Below are 20,071 nucleotides of genomic sequence, written 5' to 3' on the forward strand. Positions count from 1 at the left end.
GGCAACGCCCCGCCCACACGCCGCCGTCGCCAGGGCCCCGCAGCAACGCGCGTGCGTGGAGCCGCCCACTGAGCCCCGGGGGGGGAGCAACACACACACACGCACACACGCACACACGCACGCACAGGGACCGCTTCTTCTCCCTCACGGCCGCAGAACCTCACCGCGAACGAACGGAGACGTCGCGGCGGGGAGGGCAGCGGGGAGCGGCGGGACCGGGATCGGGGCCCGTCTGTGCTCCCCCCCCCCCGCCGTGCCACAGGTGGTGCCGCCCGGCCGCGGGGGACTGTGGGAGCGCGGCGCCCCTCCGCCCCCCCCCCCCCCTCCCTCCGCCCGCGGCTGGCGGCGCGCGGAAGTGACGGAGCGGGGCCGAGGGCAGGCGCGACAGGGCGCGACAGGCCGCGGGCACCAGCAGCGCCCGCAGGTGACGGGGGGAGGGACGGGACGGGGCTGTCGCGATGTCGCTGTCGCGGTGCTGCCCCCGCGGCCCAGAGGCTGAGGCGGCGGGGCCGGGCCGGGCCGGGGCAGCCCCGCAGCAGCACCGGGGGGGGCCGGGGGCGGCCTCTGCCGGCGGGGGGCTGGGCCGGGAGCGGGGGGAGCGGCGCCGGGGGAGGCTCCGGCGGGAGGCGAGGGGCCGTGTCCGCGTGACGGGCGGCCGGGCGCTGGGACGGGTTGCCCGGGGCGGTGGGGGAGGCCCCGACCCCGTCCCCGGGGGTGCGCAAGGAGGGGGCCGGGCGCGGTGCCTGGGGACGGGGTCCGGTGGGGGACGGGGGGGGGGGTGGTTGGGGCCTGGAGGGCGCCTCCAAGCCCAGCGGTGCTGTGGTCCTGTGAGATGCGGGGCGTAGGCGAGCGGTGCCCTGCAGCAGGCACGTCAGCTGCGACGGCAGGCACCGCTACCGAGTCTGCACGGGCAGTTTTGTGCCCCTGAAACGATTTACGCGTTTATTTACACCAGTTCTTACAGGCTTTGCGGCTGATCTCCGAACATTCATTTTTTTTCCACGCGTTCTTACCTTGCCTTGTGGTATTTCTGCCTGCGTGTATAGGGAAGTTATGAACCGAGCGTGAGCACAAAAAATATCCTCCAGCCGCTGAACAGCTTTTAGCATAACTTGTGGTGCAGGAGTGCTGTTACATGGCAAACACTGGTATGGGCATCGCTGCCCTTCACAAATATTCCCCAAAGGCTCCCTCTTAGATGTAAGTTTATTTCCTCGAGTACAGGGCTGTAGTCGCAGAAGGATGAGCTCACTTTCCTCTTAATGGGGAAAGTTTTTCCATCTCTAGCTCCAAGTCTTCACTTCTTTGTCAGTGCTGTTATGTTCTGTATTTAAATGTTGGCAGCCAATTCTGTTCGTTCAGACGAAGCACTCTGTAAGTGGGCTCCTTGCAAATGAGGTGCCAGTTAAGGAGCTGTAAACATGATGAACTTCTTAATAATAAAATAAAAGAAGCGAGATTTTGACGTTTGTGCGGTCATTTAGCAATCAGGAATTAACCCAGCTGCTCAGCTCGGAAGCGGGGTGGTGGCAGGGCTCCCCGCAGAGCAGCAGCTCTGCCCCCCGAGGTCCCGGCACGCTCACGCCCTCCCAGCGCTGCGGCGGGGCGCTGAGTGGGGGGCGCTGAGTGGGGGGCGCAGCGCTTCTGCAGCTGGGGGAGGTGGCAGCACCGCTGGAGCTGTACCCGTGCTGGAATCGCAGCGGGTACCGCGGCGCTGGCAGGTGTCGGAGGCAAACTCAGACTTTGTGGGAGAAGTGCTGGGCTTCGTGGGGCTGAGGGTGGCAGTGCGTTTCCCTCTCCCTGCCCTTACCAACACTGCCTGGGTGGCTGCGATGCCACGCGGCCCGCAGGGGAGGTGGCGGTACCAGGGCACCCACCCTGCCCTCTGGGGGCACCGCTGCCGGCCCCTGGCTCAGCCCCTGGGCAGCTCTCGCCTCAGCAGAAGCCACCCACGGGAGGAGGCAAGGGTCCCCCTTCTCCAGAGCGCAGTAACCTCTCCCCCCCCTCCTGCAGCCCAGGCGCTCAGAGCAAGGCACCGCTGGGTGCTGGGCGGGAAGGGGCGGTGGGGAAGTGCTCAGAGGGAGGCAGGGCCTGGCTGCGCCACAGCAGCGCTGCGCGGGGCTCGAGGAGGAGCGGCAGCTGGGTTCAGAAGTTGGGAAACTTTGCCTCAGATAAGCCCGTTCTTTATTTGTCTCTGCTTTTCTTCCGGTCTCCGTACAGTTCCCTGGAATAGCCGATGTAGAACCCTCGCGTGCACCCTGTGCTCCAGGTAATACACGTTGTGTTCCGGATGGAGAAAGAAGCTTGTGTATTTTTCAGTAAGAGCTTAATATAGCATCCACTATGAATAAACCTGTGATTGTCTTGGATTTAATGCTTATGAAGAAGCGTAGAGCATAAGGACTCGAGAAGTAAATTGGAAAGCAATATACTAATTTAGATAAGGCATAAATGGAAAAATATTTCTTAAATGTTATGTGCAGCATGTCTAAGTAACGTGAGTAATGAAAGTGCTGAAAGCGAAACCCTGAGTAATGCTTTAAAAATCCTGTTTCTCACAGATGGACCAGTCGTCTCCAACCTACATGCTTGCCAACTTAACCCACTTGCATTCTGAGCAGCTTCTGCAAGGCTTGAACCTCCTTCGCCAGCATCACGAGCTGTGTGACATTATCCTTCGAGTTGGCGATGTCAAGATTCATGCCCACAAAGTGGTGCTCGCCAGCATCAGCCCCTATTTCAAGGCCATGTTCACGGGGAACCTTTCCGAGAAGGAGAATTCAGAGGTAGAGTTCCAGTGCATCGACGAGGCAGCCCTGCAGGCCATCGTGGAGTACGCCTACACGGGGACTGTGTTCATCTCGCAGGACACCGTGGAGTCGCTTCTTCCAGCCGCAAACCTTCTCCAGATCAAGCTGGTGGTGAAGGAGTGCTGCGCCTTTCTCGAGAGCCAGCTTGACCCCGGCAACTGCATCGGGATTTCCCGGTTTGCAGAGACCTATGGGTGCCACGACCTCTACCTGGCCGCTAACAAGTACATTTGTCAGAACTTCGAAGAAGTTTGTCAGACAGAAGAATTTTTTGAGCTTTCGCATTCTGAGTTGGACGAAATCGTTTCCAATGACTGCCTGAACGTGGTGACGGAAGAAACGGTTTTTTATGCGCTGGAGGCCTGGATCAAGTACGACGTGCAGGAGCGGCAGAAGTACCTGGCGCAGCTGCTGCACTGCGTCCGCCTGCCGCTGCTGAGCGTCAAGTTCCTCACGCGGCTGTACGAAGCGAACCATCTCATCCGCGATGACCACACCTGCAAGCACCTGCTGAACGAGGCCCTCAAGTATCACTTCATGCCTGAGCACAGGCTTTCCCACCAGACCATGCTGATGACGCGGCCCCGCTGTGCCCCTAAGGTTCTTTGTGCTGTGGGAGGAAAAGCCGGGCTGTTTGCCTGCCTGGAGAGGTAAGGAGTGGTAAAGCCGTTGCAGCGACTGAGTGTCGTGGTGCTCACGCACGTTTATCGTCTCTCTGGTCAGGATTAAGACGCGTTGGAGAGCTGTAGCTCGCAGGGCTGCGGTCACTGCTTTCCTTACAAGAACTCAAGTAGTTGTTTTTTGAACAAGGGCAAGCGATGAATTTAACACGCTTCTTGATTTTGTGAGTAGTCTGCAGAGGTACGGGTTCGGTTGGTGCCTAAAAAACAGACAGTTAGAAAATCTTCTCTCTTTCATTCTGGTGGTTGAGAATTTCATAATGGGTGTGGCTGTTTTCAGTTTGTACGCTACTTCTAACTCAGGAGCCCTTGGAATTAAAACAGACTTAATCAGAAAAAAGCTAAGAAGTAATTCTTAATGTTTCTGTTGGAGTGAATAAAGTCAGCCCTCTGCTATTCCTCAGCCGTTTCTTGCACAGGTTCTTAAACGACGGTGTCAGTATTACATGCTGATGTGGATTGGAATACTTTGTTGGGCTGGTTTTAGCAAAAGTGCTCCTCACGATTGTTAGCTGCGTGTTAATGCATACAAAAATTTGTCTTCCTTTATTTATGTGTTACTTGTATTAATCTCTCCAACTGATGCTTCAGTTCATACTTCCGTTGGCAGTTGTTCTAGAAGTACAAAAAAAAGGCCACAGATTGGCTAAAAATAGTTCCTAACAATTTAGGTCCCTGAGCTTCCCACAGCTAAAAGTGGGAGTGGGAAACTGTAATTCCGCTACTCTGATTTTGATTTTCATTTGTACTTGCAAGAAGGCTGGGTTTTTTTGCTCACGGTTGGCCACTGCTTCATGATAACAGTACTAAATATATTCTGAGTAATTCTGTTCTTTTTTAACGAGGCCGCTGCTTTCGAGAGCCAGCCTGGTTGCATTCGGTCCCTGCTGCTGGGTTCTTAGTCAGTGGCTTTCACCTCTCCAGCGGCTTCATTTCCCTGTATGTTGTTAGTGATTTCGGCAGATGGACTAGGTTCTGTCTGTGACAGATCCTATCTATCACTAGGTTCTGTCAGTGATAGCCCAGAGCCACCGTACTGTAAAACTGGGTATAATCATCAGAAAGTGGAAATAGACGGTATTTTGGAAACAAGTATTTCTGCACATGTAAGAAGCGTATTTACAAATCTGCAAACTTCCTAAACGGGTTTGTGATCAGACGTGGTTATCCCTCTCTTGTTCTCCTTTTCTGTCTCCCATCTCTGTGGCTGCTCGGAGCTGTTGGGTGTTTCTTGTTTCCAGTTTACCCCCTAGAACCCTTTGGTTTGTATGTTTAGCTTGCCCTCCCCACAGCCTGCCTCCAAAAGCTGCTGAGGCATCAGCACTCCGTTGTCTTCCCTCACGTTGTCCGTGATGCTGTCGTGCCTTCTCCTCGGTCCCCTTGTTCTGTACTTTCAAATTCACCTTTTCAGGTCTTGGACTCGGTGCCATGGCTACCCACCACGTTGCTGCGCAGCACTTCACTCAGTGAGGCCCTTGGTTTTTGCTCTCTAGACCAGTGAACAGCGTTCGATTCAGCTTACATTCAGGCTGATGGAAGAAACAGCAAACGTTGGATGAGAAATACGGAGCACACGCTTAGGACTACCTTCCTCGTTGCTTATTTACACGTAACGGAGCTTCAGCAAGTTGGGTTTGCTCATACAATCTTTCTTCTTTTCCATTTCAGTGTTGAAATGTATTTTCCCCAGAACGACTCCTGGATAGGCCTGGCACCTCTTAGCATTCCCCGCTACGAGTTTGGAATATGCGTCCTAGACCAGAAAATCTATGTGGTAGGAGGGATCGCAACCCACGTGTGTCAAGGCATCAGCTATCGGAAGCACGAGAACTCAGTGGAGTGCTGGGACCCCGACACGAACACTTGGACGTCTCTCGAAAGGATGTTTGAGAGCCGCAGCACTCTGGGGGTGGTGGTCCTGGCGGGAGAGCTCTATGCCCTCGGTGGCTACGACGGGCAGTCCTACCTGCGGACTGTAGAGAAATACATTCCCAAGGTGAAGGAGTGGCAGCTCGTGGCCCCCATGAACAAGACGCGGAGTTGTTTTGCTGCGGCCGTCCTGGACGGAATGATCTACGCCATTGGGGGCTATGGGCCTGCCCACATGAACAGGTACGTGCCTCTCACGTGCATAGCCTGATGCCGTAAGCTGTTGAGCAGCAGCACGCGCTCTTTAAGCGTGTGTTAAGTTAAAATCAAACAGCAGCCAGCTAAAACTGTTCTGAGAGAAATCAGCGTGAGCCCACGGTGGGCCTCAGTAAGCCACCGTCTGTAGCGCCAGCCCGGTAACTCGGCTGGGAGATCTCTGCTGAGGTGTATCCGTGTGTCCCCGCTCAGCGCCGTACTTACTCAGGAATCCCTAAGGAGGGCAAACGACGAGGCGGGAGGCGTGGGTGCGTGCTGCCGAGCAGGCAGTGCAAGCTCCTGACCCTGTCCACGCCCCAGCTGGTCACCGCAGCAGAGCCGGGGGTGTGCTGTGCTCAGGCCCCCGGGTGCTGTGCTTGTACCTGCGTCCCCTCAGGAGCACCTCTCGGGGCCTGCTGTGTGACAGCTCCGTGCTGGTGCTGCGCCCGCGCCTCCGCCCGCAGCGTAGCAGGACGCAGGTTGCCCGTCACATCGAAAGCGCTGTGTGGAAACGAATGGGGTTTTCTGCATGCTTGATGTCCCCTGTATTCGCAGGAACGTTTCCTGATACCGGCGTGTTCTTTACTCAGTCTGTTCCACGTTTCTTCGTACGGGTAGGCCGGGGCATTTAGTTATGTGAAGAAGTGACTTGTACTCCTCGTTACAAACGGGAACAGATCAGCCATGTGTTCCTTCGGGAAGCAAACAGACACGCTACAGGCTGAAAGAGCTGAAGAAAGTGAAAATGAAAATCTTGCTTATAAGGTTGGGTGCACCGATTATTCAACAGCGTGCTATAACAACGTTGCACTAATCATTAATTGTACTCATTCTTCATATTTTATACCCTTTACAAAACAGTTTGGGAATCAAAGAATTGCTTCCAAAACAGGAAAGTGTAACCAAGTAGTTTTCACTTGGAAAATGAAAAGTGTTCTAAATTACTGAAATGCACAATACCAACAGGTTAAATTGTTTGGTACAATTGTGGCAAGATCTGAAGAAGCTCAGCATGCCTTGGTTCTGGTTTCATGTATCACTGACTGGCTGGGGCTGGAGGCAGCTCCGGGTGCCTCTGGCCCAGCCCCAGCAGGGCCCTGAGCAGGGTGCCCAGCCCCACGGCCAGGCGGCTGCTGGAGATGTCCCCAAGGAGCCCCCAGCCCCTCTGGGCAGCCTGTGCCAGGGCTCCGGTGCCTGTATACAGCTCATATTTCAAATTATGGACTGTAGCAGCAGTTTAAATACTCAATAGACAAGGAAACTGGTGGTTTTACCCTGCTGGGCAGCTAAACTCCACCACAAGTGCTCTCTCAGTTCCCCCACACACACCCTTCTCAGAAGAGAGGGAGAAGAAAGTATGCTGGAAAGAAAAAGGCTCGTGGGTTGAGATGCGGACAAGTCAACTAAAGGGGAAAGAAGGAAGAGCAGGCGGGGGGAACAAGCAAAGGCTGTGCAGAAGCAAAGAAAGGAAAAAATGATTACTCTCTTCTTTCCATCGATGAGCGATGTTCAGCCGCATCCTGGGAAGCAGGATAAGCGCAGTGGTTGTTTGGGAGGACAGACGTCCTCACGAGAGCCCCCCTTGCCCAGCTCTCACTGCAGAGCATCACGCCGTAGGGTCCGTTTCATCCCTTGGGGCTGTTCGGGTCCCCTGCCCAGCTCAGCCCTGGGGGCTCGCAGAGCCGGGACACCGGGGGCACGTCCGTGCTGCTCCAGCTCCGCCTGCACAGCACAGCGGGGGCTGCTGCGGGGAGGGCGAGCCCCATCCCAGCCACAGCCAGCACAGAAACCGTCTCAAAAACGTTTTCTGTTGACTTGGGATTTCTTCACGTGGAAGTTGGCCTGGAACAAGCGGCACCCGTAGGTGCGTACCCTCCTGGTGCTGCACAGAGCTATCGACGTCGCTAGCAAGGTTAAACAAAGCAGAACCAGCAGCAGCGGAGAGCCCGTGTACCAGGAGCTCCCGCGGGACCTCTGGGGTGTGATGCTCGGGGGAAGGTAATTGAGCCCTTGCTCAGGACAGGGGTTCCCCAGGGATGAATGCTCTGTGCGTTCAGGCCTTTGAAGGGCAACCTCAGCGGCCTCCTTTCGGGAAACGCAGAGCTTAGCGGCGGGGTAACGGGAAATGTCTTGGTCGGGCTGGTGCCTTCAGAGGGGAAGGCTCCTCCCAGCATTAAGGTTCTGCAGTAGCCTTACTCTGTGCTGCATCTTCTCTCCCTCAGTCAAAAAGGAATTGCCAAGAGCTCCTGCAGAGTTACTAAATTAATGGATATTTCATTAATTGCCTTTTTAAATTTAATTTACTGTTTATTCAATAATTTTGTTTTTATTGACTATTCAGTGGTGCAAGTAATGTGGCGTGCTGCACAGTCACAAGGCTTACGCAAGCCCTAGCATTGAAAAAAAGGTGATTGCTGTGTAATTAAGCACCTTTTCTCCTTCTCTTTAGCGCTTCTGACTTTGTTCTCCTCTTTTCCACCCCCATTGTCCTACTGAAGCTGTGCCATGGACAGGGGACAGCTGTGCACAAGGAGCGGCTCAGTGACCGACCGTCTGTATAGCTGCAGTGATTATTAAAATTATGCTGATAGCTTCCATTTTATCCTGAAGGCCCCTTCTGTCCACAGTGTTTGATCAGCAGCCTCTTTACTGCTTTTGCTGAGGGATTTGCTCTCCACGTTTTTTTCCTCTGTTATTTTCCAGGCGTGCCTCAGGGAAGCGTTTGGTGTGTGGTGATAGCCGACCATACGCTTCAGACCTGCGTTCTGTTCGGTTTTCCATGAGTTTCTTTCTTATGCATAGCAGCAGTCCTCTTTTGGAAGAGCTTTCTGTTCCGAGCCCAGTGTTGAAAAATCTTTCTTTATTTCGATTCGTAACCTGAAGATGCCTGGTAGGGGCCTGAGAACGTGGGAGGGGTGGATGGATGATGTCAGGATGTTGAAGTGATTTTTGGCAACACCTTCTGGGGAGCCTCCAGCTGCACGAGCTCCGTGTTGTGAAGGGACTCTCGAGGTGTTGCTGCTGGGTTCAGTGTTTTATCTGCCAGCCTTGGGCAGTACAAAGCAACAGAGCTGCAGGTTTTTCCATCAGCTCAAGCACTTTTCCTGTGTGTTGCGTTGTTCCGGTCTGCCATCGCACTGGGTGAATCTGACAGATGTAGATTTCTCGTGCGGTAAAACTCTTGCGTCAGTGAAGTGCAAGCCTCACGGGTTGTTTTTGTATTTGCAGCATGGAGCGCTACGATCCAAGTAAAAACTCCTGGGAAACGGTAGCTTCGATGGCTGATAAGCGAATAAACTTTGGCGTTGGCGTCATGCTGGGCTTCATTTTCGTAGTGGGAGGGCACAACGGAGTGTCTCACCTCTCGAGCATTGAGAGATACGACCCGCACCAGAACCAGTGGACGGTGTGTCGGCCCATGAAGGAGCCCAGAACAGGTAGGGGCGCACAGCGCTCGGCACTTATCGCCGTGCCCGTGCGGGGTAAGCTGCTGCTTGGCCTGGTAGAAGCTGCAGCAAGTTAGGGTTGCAGGGACGTGTCTGCAGAGCGTTGTTCATCGTCAGGTTGGGCCAAAGGTCACGCCATCAGTTCTGTGAAAGAAGAAGTATTTAACAATGAAGCATAATGTGAGAATAAAGTCCAGTCTCCTTTTGTTAACGCTGAGCTGTACCAAAAACATCATGAAATGGTATTTCTGCTCTGTCCTCTTTTTCCATTAATTTTGACTGAATTTCAGCAGTCCTGTGGTTACTGTTTTATTGTGTCTGCTTCGATGTTGAGACTCAGTAGTGTATCTTCTCTGCTGCCTGCCCGAGAAGGGGTACTGCTTTGCCTTTAGGAAAGGGCGCAAGACGAGCGGGAAGGGAGGTTAACATCTGAGCACAGAGGGGCGCTTCGTCTGCACCCACTTTCTTTAGAGACTGCCCAAAGAAGGAGAGGCTGGGAGAACTTGGCCGTTGTGCCTTGAGAAGAGGTGGCGGGGGGGGGGGGAGGTTCAATTAGGAACAAAAATACCGTTCACTCGTGCACCTGATGGTCACCTTCCTCCTTTGTTTTCCATAGGAGTTGGCGCAGCTGTAATCGACAACTACCTTTATGTAGTGGGAGGCCATTCAGGGTCGTCCTACCTGAACACCGTGCAGAAGTACGATCCCATCTCGGACACCTGGCTGGACTCCGCGGGCATGATGTATTGTCGGTGCAATTTCGGTTTGACTGCACTTTGATGGGAAGCGGGGCTTCACACGGACCTGATGCAAAGGTGGAACTTGATCTGCTTGAAAATAAACCCTGCTGCTGGAGACCGTACGCTGCGTTTTCAGACGTTGGAAAATGGGAGGAATGTGGTGAAGTTGTGGTTGGAACGAGGAATGATTTGTTTTATTCCGGTTTTTGGCCTCTGTTACTTTAGTGGCACGGGCAGAAGGAACTGAAAGCTTATAGCCGGCTGGGTTTGGATAGCATCTTGTTGATGGCAGTGAATTTTAGAGAGTGTACTGTACACGCCTAGGATATGGTTAGAAAACTTACTGTATATCTAACCCTTTCACTTTCTAGAGCTTTTCTCTCTTCCTCCTGCCTACTAAGAAACATGAAGTTTACTGTGCTTGGCGTGAGAGATGTGTGAGTGTGGTGTGTGACTGGATGTTTGCTGATAGCTGTCTGGTTGTGTCTTCATATTAAGAAAATGCCAGTGCTTCATAATTTTTTTATGAACAGTAACTAAAGGGCTGCCTTGTTTCTGTATCTCAAGGTTTGTAAATAATAAATGCCATAGTATGTTGCCTGTACACTCTCCTTTGTTACCCGTTTACTGATAGGAGGGCTGGGATGATAAATTAGTAACTACTTAAATTTAGAAGGCAAATTTATATTGCCTTTTCCCAGAATTTTGGGATCTGATAAAGACATCTTACGTTTTCAAACTTTCCCTTTTTTTGTGGATAAACGAGTACTAGAGTCAGTAACTTAATCTTGCTGATCTGCTGTGTGTTTTCAGTTGTTATGCAAAGAAAAATTGCAGCAGAAATGCATCGGAAAATGTCACAGCAGCATTCATAGCATGATGTAAAATAACTGCTCGGAAACAAATCTGTCCCATCCTTCTCCAAAGTGCACCTGCACCCGTGTCCATGTTCCGTGTAACTTCCTTTTCTAACAGAATGTATGATTGCTTTCTCAGCGTGTTCAGATATAAAAATGGTGCTAAATGTAGGACTCAACGATAAGGCTGTTACTCACGTTAGTGCAGTATGCATAAAGCATGATTGTTTCGATTCTCCTCGCGTTTTTGTTTATTTGCTTGATGCATTTGTGCCTATGAAATCTGTCAAGAATAACACAATGTACTGAATGAGCTCTACATTTGTTATTTTTTTTCAGAAGATCTCTGTTTATTGTTCCTGTTCTGACAAATACGCAGCTCTGGAAGGAACAGTGAGATCCCCCCTCGGGTTCGTCAGCCTTGCCTTTACCACAAGTTGCAGCGAAGTGGCACAGGGCACGGTTACTTACCCTGAGCGTGTCCTGCGTGACGGGGCTTCGAAGGTTGGTTCCTGAGACTACCCAGAACCTCAGGAAGTAATAACTTTGTGCTAGCCCTAAACTTTGTGAAAATGTGGGCAGATAAATAGGAAGTGATGCTGTGGGTTATAACCATTATTTAAAGTAAAGGACTGAGTAAATATTAATTTTAGCTAATTCAGCATGTTTTAGTTTGTCTTCTGATTTTAACTAGGAATCATAATTACCTTGAGTTTTCGTTTTGATGTCTTTGTGTGTATTGCCAGACCTGGTACTTAAGAATTTTTTTTGCCTTGAGTAACTTTTTTGCTCTTGTTTTAACATGTTAAATTAATGTTTGTTTCCCCTTGTTTTCCAAGCCCATATAGTATTATTTTTGGAGGTGCAATAATATTTGAAATAGTTGCTTTAAAAGCCATTTCTTTATAAGTATGCTAAGTGGACGTTTTCTGAGTATACCTAATTTATTTTTAAGTTCCTGCAAAGCTAATTGTAGCCAGTCAAACAGCAGTGTTCTTTGTTCTTCCATAAGCTGACATGCAGACTTTAAGCAGCCAAGGAGACGAGGCTGTTTTCACCATAAGGCGTTACTCACGGATAACAGGTGTTTGCACAAATTAGAAAATCCTGCGCGTGTTCGTCAAGTTTGGTAGAGTTAAGCAGGACTTCAAAAGCAAATAAAATTGACAGCTTCAAAGTTTTCAGTGCAGTTTACCTGACCCACTAAGGATTCTAGCTGTATAGCAATAATAGCGTGATTTAGTTATTCCAGTGAATCTTGTCGTAGGACACAAGGAGCTACACTGTACGATGCGTGTCGGGGGGGTGAGGAGGGAGGGGAGCGGTTGGGGGTTGGTGGTTAATGGAGATGTTTCAGCCTGCAGAGATTGCCTCCTCGTTTCTGTTCAGGTAAATGCACAAGCTGAATGTTTACATGTGCGGTTTTACTCCCCGTTGACAGTGTCCCAGATGCCATTGCTTATCATATTTTCCAGTATACACCAAAAGATAAAGATAGATTAATGTTAAATGAGAATTTCCTTACTTAAAAGTCAAGCTTAAGCCTTGAAGTGGTAGGAGGCTTCCCGCGCAGCTCGGTACGTGCTGCGCCATCAGAGTCTGACCGCAGCACGATTCCGTGAACGACGATGTCCGTGCGTCTTCGGCAGTGTTGGTCAGTGAGGTTTCCAGTTAGCAGAAAGTGGTGCAAGGTGGAGAAATTGTTTTGACATCATCAGAACAAAACAAGCAGGGTGATGTTACGGGCTATTCACTGTTTGTGTGACCATCTTTCATTTCTGGAAGTCAGAACACTTCGTTACAAATGGTTTGTTACGTTTACCTGGGCAGTAGCAATATGAAGTTAGGTCATAGCGACTGATCCCGAGTTGTGCCGTGGGGTTTTGCTAAATTTTAACATGGCAGGCATAAACAATTTTTTCTCACGCAGACTTGGGATTAAGCATGGGGAGGATACCCGATGAAATAGACTGCTGTTATTAGACGAGCTGTTTAGCTAGAAATGGATCAAACAGTGTATGAAATTAGGGAGAGCATCAGTTCAAGCCATGGCATCTTCCTTTTCTGTTCTGGGTGCTTGTTGTCCTGTTCACTGAAGTGCTTGGTTATGGGAAGATCAGACCCAACAACTTGTTTAAATCTGCATTTACAGTACAGTACTCTTATTGCAATGTCTGTCTTGCAGTTTAAAAACTAAGGACCTTCAAATAAGATGTCATACAACTATAAATTATCATCCAGTTCTATTTCTTAATCACTCAAAATGATCTGTAAAGCACTTTAAAACAGGCATGAGTTTGTATGTGTACACATAGTTCCTGAATTTCTGCTTTTTTAATTCAGATAGCCATCCGTAAGCTTCTTGACTACTCGGCCCGGTAGTCTCCCCTCCTAGGGACGCTTTTCTTTCAGGAAGCCTACCTGGAATCTTTTGAAGGGGCAACTTTGTCCAAACACATTACAAACAGTTAACTTTTACTGGGAGATAGCATGTTCCTTTTGTGAAGTCGCCATCTGTAAGTCCCCATTCATTGTATGAAACAATGCAAAATGTCCAAGCTTGCCTTAAATTCTTGATATTTAACTGAAACGCAAAGAACTGGATGATAATTCCTATTTTTTTGCCTTATGCGCTGTGCTGTATTTTAAACCCAAGGATAACTATAATTTTTAGCAGGATTTAATAATTGTACAGAGAATACCAAATTGTACTCGGACTTACCAGAGTGCTTTGGTTGGGAGTACAAACTGATGTACGTAGTCTTGTGTACGTGGAGTGTTTTTATGTGCACACCTTTTTTAGCAGCGACGTTCTGGTTTTGTTACTGTTTACACAGGTGGTATTTGAGTTCAACGGGAAATACGTGTGACTTGCATCCTTCTTCTTTACCGGTGTTCGCAGTGTGTTCGCTACCGTGATAATGCTCTGTAACTGTTGTAACTACTTCATTGAATGTGAAACGATTTAGTAAATAAACCTGGAGAAAAGCTTGCTTTTACACTTTTGTTGGGGGGGAGGGGGTTACAAGATGCCTTGTAGCTTTTATCCTTTCTAATGTGGTGGGCTCCTTGAGCAGCGAGGACACCTGGGCGCAGAGGGGCAGCGGCGCCCGAGGGGCTGGCACCCTGCGGGCTGGGCTGGGCTGCTGGGGCCTGGCCCCTGGCTGTTAGACACTCTGGGAAGAGGATTTTAGGGTGTGCCTTGCTGTTCTCCATCTGTCCCTGTAGCCAGAGGCATGGTGCCCCTGCTGGATCAGTAAGCAGCAAAGGAGCCCACAAAGCTGCCTGTCCCTGCCTCCTTTGGCAGAAGGACATGCCCCAGAAAGCTCCTGCGCCAACCCCAGGACCCAGCATCAGAGGGACTGTGCAGGGGCGTCTGCGTGGGCTCAGAGGGGCTGCAGGTCAGTAACTTCAGCTTGCATCGGACAGCTCCTCGTGTGTGTTCTGGTGGCCACCTCACGTCAGGAGGTGGTTTACACGGAGTACCACCAAGCACCCCTCTCCGTTAGAAATGTAAGATTGGGTGACTGACATTGAATTACATCCTTGCTGGCTTTACCTCAATACAGCGGGGGTCTCGGGGCCAGCTTGCGGCGGGGCGAAGGTGCACGGCAGCTGGTGACCCAGCAGGGTCAATGAGGGAGGAAAAGGAGAACGGAAAGTCCGGCATTTCCAGAGCTTAGTTCCTCAGAAGAGGTGGAACAGGATTTAACCAGGGTGGGAACAGTGCCCGTTGGTTCTGCATGGGAAAGAAAAGATGTGGTTGGTTTTTTTTCCTCGCACAGGCACACAGCAGGCTGTGTTCTAAGGCTGTGCTCATAGAAATTCAAGTCCTGTGCATTCTGAAGTAGAAAAATGATATTGCTCTGCTGAAGGACGGTGATGCTACTTGAGAGTTGGAGTTAAGTGCATGCTTGAGTGCTCTATTTAATTGGAGATGAAATTCAAATACCAATAGCTTTGAGCTGCAAATTTCGATACATATTTTAGTCCTAAAACCTCCAGGCTCCAGAGCAGTTGTTGAGCCCATTATGAACGTCGGGATGCACCGGGTATTTAACTCTGATGTGGGCCTGGGTTTGCATTGTCGAGTTCCCCCACACTTGTTGAACAACAGAGTGAAGAGCCCCAGTTCTGCACCACTAACTGGTACGCTTTAAAGATCCTGGTATGTAAACTGAACCCAGCGGCCTGTGCCTATCGACTGCATTGCAGGAAGCAAGGGGACAAGGAGAGAAGGTCTGGAAGCCTTATTTAATTTCCCTCCCTGTCTCCGGAGGGCTGCACTGTGCCGGCCCTCAAGTCAGCGGGGCAGTGGCCGCCCGTGAGCGAGCGGCGCGGTGAGGCACCAGGCTGGGCTGCCTGCTGGCATCACCACGGGCAGAGCGGGGACATCCTGTGGCTGCGGCCAGCCTGGGGACGAGAGGGGCCGGGAGTCTGCTGGGACAGACAGATGTGGGGGTCACAGGGTGCTGGAAGCCCTGACCCAGCAGCTCCGCGTGCCCTCGGCTGGAGGCAGGCACAGGGCGGCCCCAAGCGCCTGACGGCCCTGCCCCAGGGGGGCTGTGGGGCAGCAGGAGGGTGTTCAGCTCCTCTGTCCCCAGCTCCGTCAGGGAAAGCAGAAAGTGAGAAGGAAATCGGACAGAGCTGGGAAATTGCCCCCCTGCCTTGGCAAGGGGCTTGTGCTGCTCAAGGGCCACGCTGGCTTCAGGGACAGGAGGGCTGCCTGGTCCCCACCGGGGGTGGGAGAACACAAAGCGCTGTGAACTTGCCTTGATTCACCTGCTGCTGGCAGCCGTGGCCGAAGCTGCTCCGGTGGTGCACGTCCCTGCACGTCTGGTTTAATTCATTGTGTTTGGAAAGACCAGAGAAAACAAGTGCGTTTCCCCCAAGGAATGGGCTTTTAAATGCTGCTTTCAGGAGAAGAAAAAAAAAAAAGGCATCTTCTTTATTTGTTTGTTTTCAATCACGAGCTGTTTGCTGCTGCTGCTGCCTGGCCACGGGGCAAGGCAGAGGTACAATTTCCATGGCTCCCACTTCTCTGTGCTTTCCAAACCCCCACCTGCTATTCATGACCCCTTTGACACAAGCGTTTTGAGAAACCCCAGACACAAGCGACCCGCAGGCAGAGTGCATGGGAAGACGTCTCTGCTGCAGGGCTGAAGGCGCCGTCCCCAGCCAAAGCTGCTTTTGGGAGTCCAGCCACGCTCCCAGGCCCATTGGCACCAGCGGTGCGCCCTTCAGCATCATTTCATCTCTGCTGGTCCAGGGCACAGAGGCTGCGAACAAGGATCTCCTAAATATGTCATCCCTGCTTTTAATTCATTCCCATGGGATGCTGTAAATCCAAGTTAATACCTGGAGATATGCAGGCGCATACACAATGTATGTGTCAAGCTCTCTCTGCTGTACTGTTTATTTTAAATCCTGAATTGTCCTAAATGAAAAAGCACTTTACTTACTCGTGCAGATTAATTTAGAGAGCTGGAGATGATAATATTTTATAAATTTAGCATGAATTTCCCAAAGGGTTTGCAGTTATTCAAATTAAACTAATTCCATTCAGGAATAGTACCCAACTAGGAAACTTTTTTTTTTTTTTTCCCTTCAAAGTGCCGGCCGAGCTCAGCAAGAAAGAGGTAACATGATGAAGGAAAGGAAATGGTGGTGAAATCCCAGCGGAGGGGAGGCTCCATACATCGATGGCACCCAGCTGGTGGGGAGAAACCTGGGTCCCGCTCCCCAGCCACGTGAGAAGGGGGCGAGGGGGCAGGATGCATCCATCTCTGGTTGTCAGACCCTGCCAGGTTTGCGCCGAAGGAAACCCCCTTATTTCAGCTCTTCCTGAAAGCCGAGCTGAGTGCACCCAGAAGCCAGGCCCCAGGTTTGCCATGAACTCCGCAGGTTCGGTTCGCTCACCCCAGCGGGCGGCGGGGAGGGCGAGGCAGGGCTGGCGCTGTGCTGCGGGGGCACGCTGCGCACGGACGTGGTTGGGATTTGCTGGATTTACATGGAGGTCACGCAGGCGCTGGAGCAAACACCGGCCTTGACGCCTCTCCAGGGGAGGCAGCAGCGGTGTCTGTGCCCGTTCTGCGCCTTTGGGGTGCGCTTTCTGCTCACGAGGCTCCACAGAGCACCTCTGGGCGAGTGCCGGGCTGCTGGCAGTGCTGCTCCCGTCAGCAGGAGCTGCGCACCTCCACGACAGCATGGGGAGGATGGAGAAAGAGGAGAAGAGAATGAGTATTTGCAAGAGGCCTTTAATTACCGTGCATCACTGCAGCATTTAAACCACTTGTCCTGCCTTTGATAAGACGAACAATGTGCCGCCGTCAGATATTAGCATTCGAGCCGGGTAGCGGGATGGCAGGGCTCCGGCAGCGGGAGCAAAGCAGCAGGCAGCGCGTCCGGGCAGCTCCAGAGCACAGCCCCGGCTGGTGGCAGGGAGAGGGGCGATTCCCAGGTGCCCGCACCGACTGCCCTGCGCTCCCAGCAAAGCTGCGCTGCCTCCGTCCTGTGCGTGGGGCGAGGACGAGGAGCCGGGCTGGGAGGGATCAGACCCTGCCCCACGCCTCTCGCCTGCCCCACACCTTCCTTCTGCCCCACATTGCTGCCCCGGCTGCCCCCCAGGCTCTGGCCGCTGCTGCCCTGTCCCCTCTGCTCCCAGCCCTGTCGGGGCGACATTGAGATCTCTCGGTTGGGCTGGATTTGTCTCCAACAAATTTGTCTCCAACATTTCCATTCCTCTGGATTCCTTCTCTTGGCCCAGCTGGGGAGCTAATTGCTGTAACGCGATGTGAGGCCCGAAGTCGGTGCCATCACTGCTGCCCATCTCTGCTCCTGGGTACGACAGGGTAGGATAGGGTACACAGGGACCTCCCCGCAGTGAGAGGAGGCCCATGGCGAAGTGGGAGAAAGAACAGAGCCAGCTGAAAATACATTTATCCCCGTGCCCTCCATCCCACGTCCCGCACAGGGCAGTGTGCGGGCACGGCTGGGCGCAGCGCATCCACCAGGAGCTCGGGGCCGGGCCCGCAGCTCCTGCAGGACTGAAGTGACTGAAAAGGGGGTCAGGGGGCCAAGACTCGTCTTATTTTTGGTGGGGGTAGGGGTGAGCTTGGAGAAAGCCGTGCCTGGGCCGCGCTGTGCCACCTGGAGCCGAGCGGCAAGGCGGCTCCTCGGCCCCGTGGGAGGTGGGACGTGGGGGCTGCGACAGGACCTGTGGCAGAGGCAGGAGAGCCCCAAAGGGGAGGAGACCGTAGAATCATGGAAGCATTCAGGTTGGAATTCATGGTTCAGTCCTCGCTGAACCATGCCCCTCAGTTGTACACCCGGGTTTCCTGAAGGCCTGCAGGGACGGGGGCTCCCCCGCTTCCCTGGGCGGGTTGCTGGCAGAGCACGGCACGTGGGAGGAAAGCCAGGCCCTGTGCCTGGAAATGCGAACACGCCCAGAGGTTTCAGACCCAGTTTTGCTGCTTGCTGCAGTCAGTTCAGCCCCGTGGGGCTTGCTCTGGATTGCTCGTGGCACTGCGTGCTCGCCAAGCTGGCGTCCCAGGTGACGGAGGGTGGATCACAGAGGACGGCTGGGGCAGCCAGAGGCAGCACTTCTGGAGGCAGAGACTGGGATTAACGGGAAGTAATTCCTGGGACGGGCTTAAATGGGCTGGTGACTTTTCATTCTTTTGAGTGTTTTGCTTTCTTAACAGTATTTTTGTAAGATTACATCTGCTTGCTGCTGTTTCCCCCACTGACAGATCCTCGGCCCCAGTAATGCGATTTCCACCGCAGGCAGGTGAAGGATCCCGAGGCCTGTGTGGCAGTCCCCAGCGGCCCGTTCCCGCAGACATACCTGCCCTCTCTGGTTGTGCTGGCCCAGGGTGGGGTTTCTCCAGGCGCCTCTGGATCCTCTGTAGTCGAGCACCGAGCTGCAGGGGTTAAACCAGTCAGCGGCAGGTTTCCCACCCAAACTGCGGCCGCTGATTTCATTGCTGGGATTTTTACTGCCCAAAAGCTGTTTTCCACGGCCACACAAGCACTCTGGATGTGCAGCTGAGCAGTGAGTGGGGACAGCTGCAGATGCTCCCTTCCTGTTCACACCATTTCCATGGGGCCTGGTGCCCCCAGCACCCCACGGAGCCACCCAGCCCCTGCCAGGGGCACGCTCACGGCTGGCACCGGGGCAGCACAAAGCTGGAGTCACCACGAATCTCTGAGGATGATGAAGTCTGGCTAGTGCTGTGCTAACGAAAAGCTGTCAGGACGCTATGGAGTCAAAAAGCCCACAGTTCCCCCGAGAGGTACCAGGGTATCTGGTTTTCTGTCTCTTTCTTCCTCCTGATGGCTTCTTTCTTCCTAGGGACATCCCCTGTTATCTGCATTCAGATTACTGCGGGATAAAAAAAGATCTCGTTGGCTTAATTGCAAGTGACAGACCTTATCACATGGTGTCATCCTGCATTTCCAAGAGGAAAAAGAGAAATAGAGTGAGAAAATGAAAAAAGAATTATATACATATTTCTGTGCTCCCCGGAGACGCTGGAGCTGGGACGTGGGGTGATGTGTGGGACGTGGGGTGATGTGTGAGACGTGCGGCAGGCACCGGGCTCAGCGCCTGCCTCCGGCCCCCTGCCGAATTCAGACCGGGAGAGCCCAGGAGGGGTCTGGTGGTGCTGGGGTGGGGGAAGAGCAAACCTCCTCTCCCCTGTGCTGGTCCCCAGGGATGCCGTGGGGGGACAAGGCCGGCGTCCCCCTGCTCTGGAGCCTGCTGCCCTCCTGGACCCAGCAGCAGAGCTCAGCATGGCGCTGCAGCAGCTTTGGGACCGGGTCACTGCCCCGGGGCGTGCATGCGGTATGGGATGCAGGGGAGAGGACTTTGGGGTTCTGCAGGATTTGTTGTGGGGAACGAGGGTAGGGAAAGGGGCGGTGAGGTGGGGAGGAGCAAGTGTGGGAGCGGGGCTGTGGGTGTGAGCAGCGATCCAGCCCGAGCGGCAGCGAGGAGGTGCAGAGATGGGGGTGTCCGTGCCTGTGCTTGCATCTACGTGCGCACGGATTTTGAAGGTGCTTCTGCAGAGGTAAGACAATTCAATGACTTTTCCAAAGTCACCTCAGTGAGCAAGTTTGGAATTTGAACACAACTTTCTGCTCAGAGGACAAAGGCAGCACATGGCGGTGTCCTCCGGCAGCCCCGCTGTCCCTCGGGTGCCAAGGGATATCGACTTTGAAGACGCGAGATGCCAGAAAATAGTTTTATTGATAATCCCAACTCCGTCAGCACAGTGGAACATTTCCCCCAGCAAATTGGTTCTGTGCTTACTTTTGATGTGAATCTGATGATAGAAAACATGTTATTCTGCAGAAAGAAAGGTAAAAAAATAATCTAACTTGGAGAATATTTTTTATTTGCTTAAAGAGATAGAG

General features: G+C 52.6%; 1 protein-coding gene across 1 annotated transcript; it reads left to right on the top strand.

Annotated features, from left to right (window-relative positions):
- The first annotated feature begins 314 nt into the window (after nt 1–314).
- Nucleotides 315–13,646, top strand: KLHL28 (kelch like family member 28). The gene is made up of 6 exons (XM_066998787.1): nt 315–424; nt 2,221–2,269; nt 2,562–3,460; nt 5,159–5,602; nt 8,843–9,051; nt 9,677–13,646. Exons 3-6 carry the CDS (start codon nt 2,562–2,564, stop codon nt 9,838–9,840), a joined length of 1,716 nt encoding a protein of 571 aa, XP_066854888.1. The 5' UTR covers nt 315–424; nt 2,221–2,269; the 3' UTR covers nt 9,841–13,646.
- The last annotated feature ends 6,425 nt before the right edge of the window (nt 13,647–20,071 follow it).

The sequence above is a fragment of the Anser cygnoides genome, chromosome 5 (assembly GCF_040182565.1).
Source record: "Anser cygnoides isolate HZ-2024a breed goose chromosome 5, Taihu_goose_T2T_genome, whole genome shotgun sequence".
Taxonomy (NCBI): domain Eukaryota; kingdom Metazoa; phylum Chordata; class Aves; order Anseriformes; family Anatidae; genus Anser; species Anser cygnoides.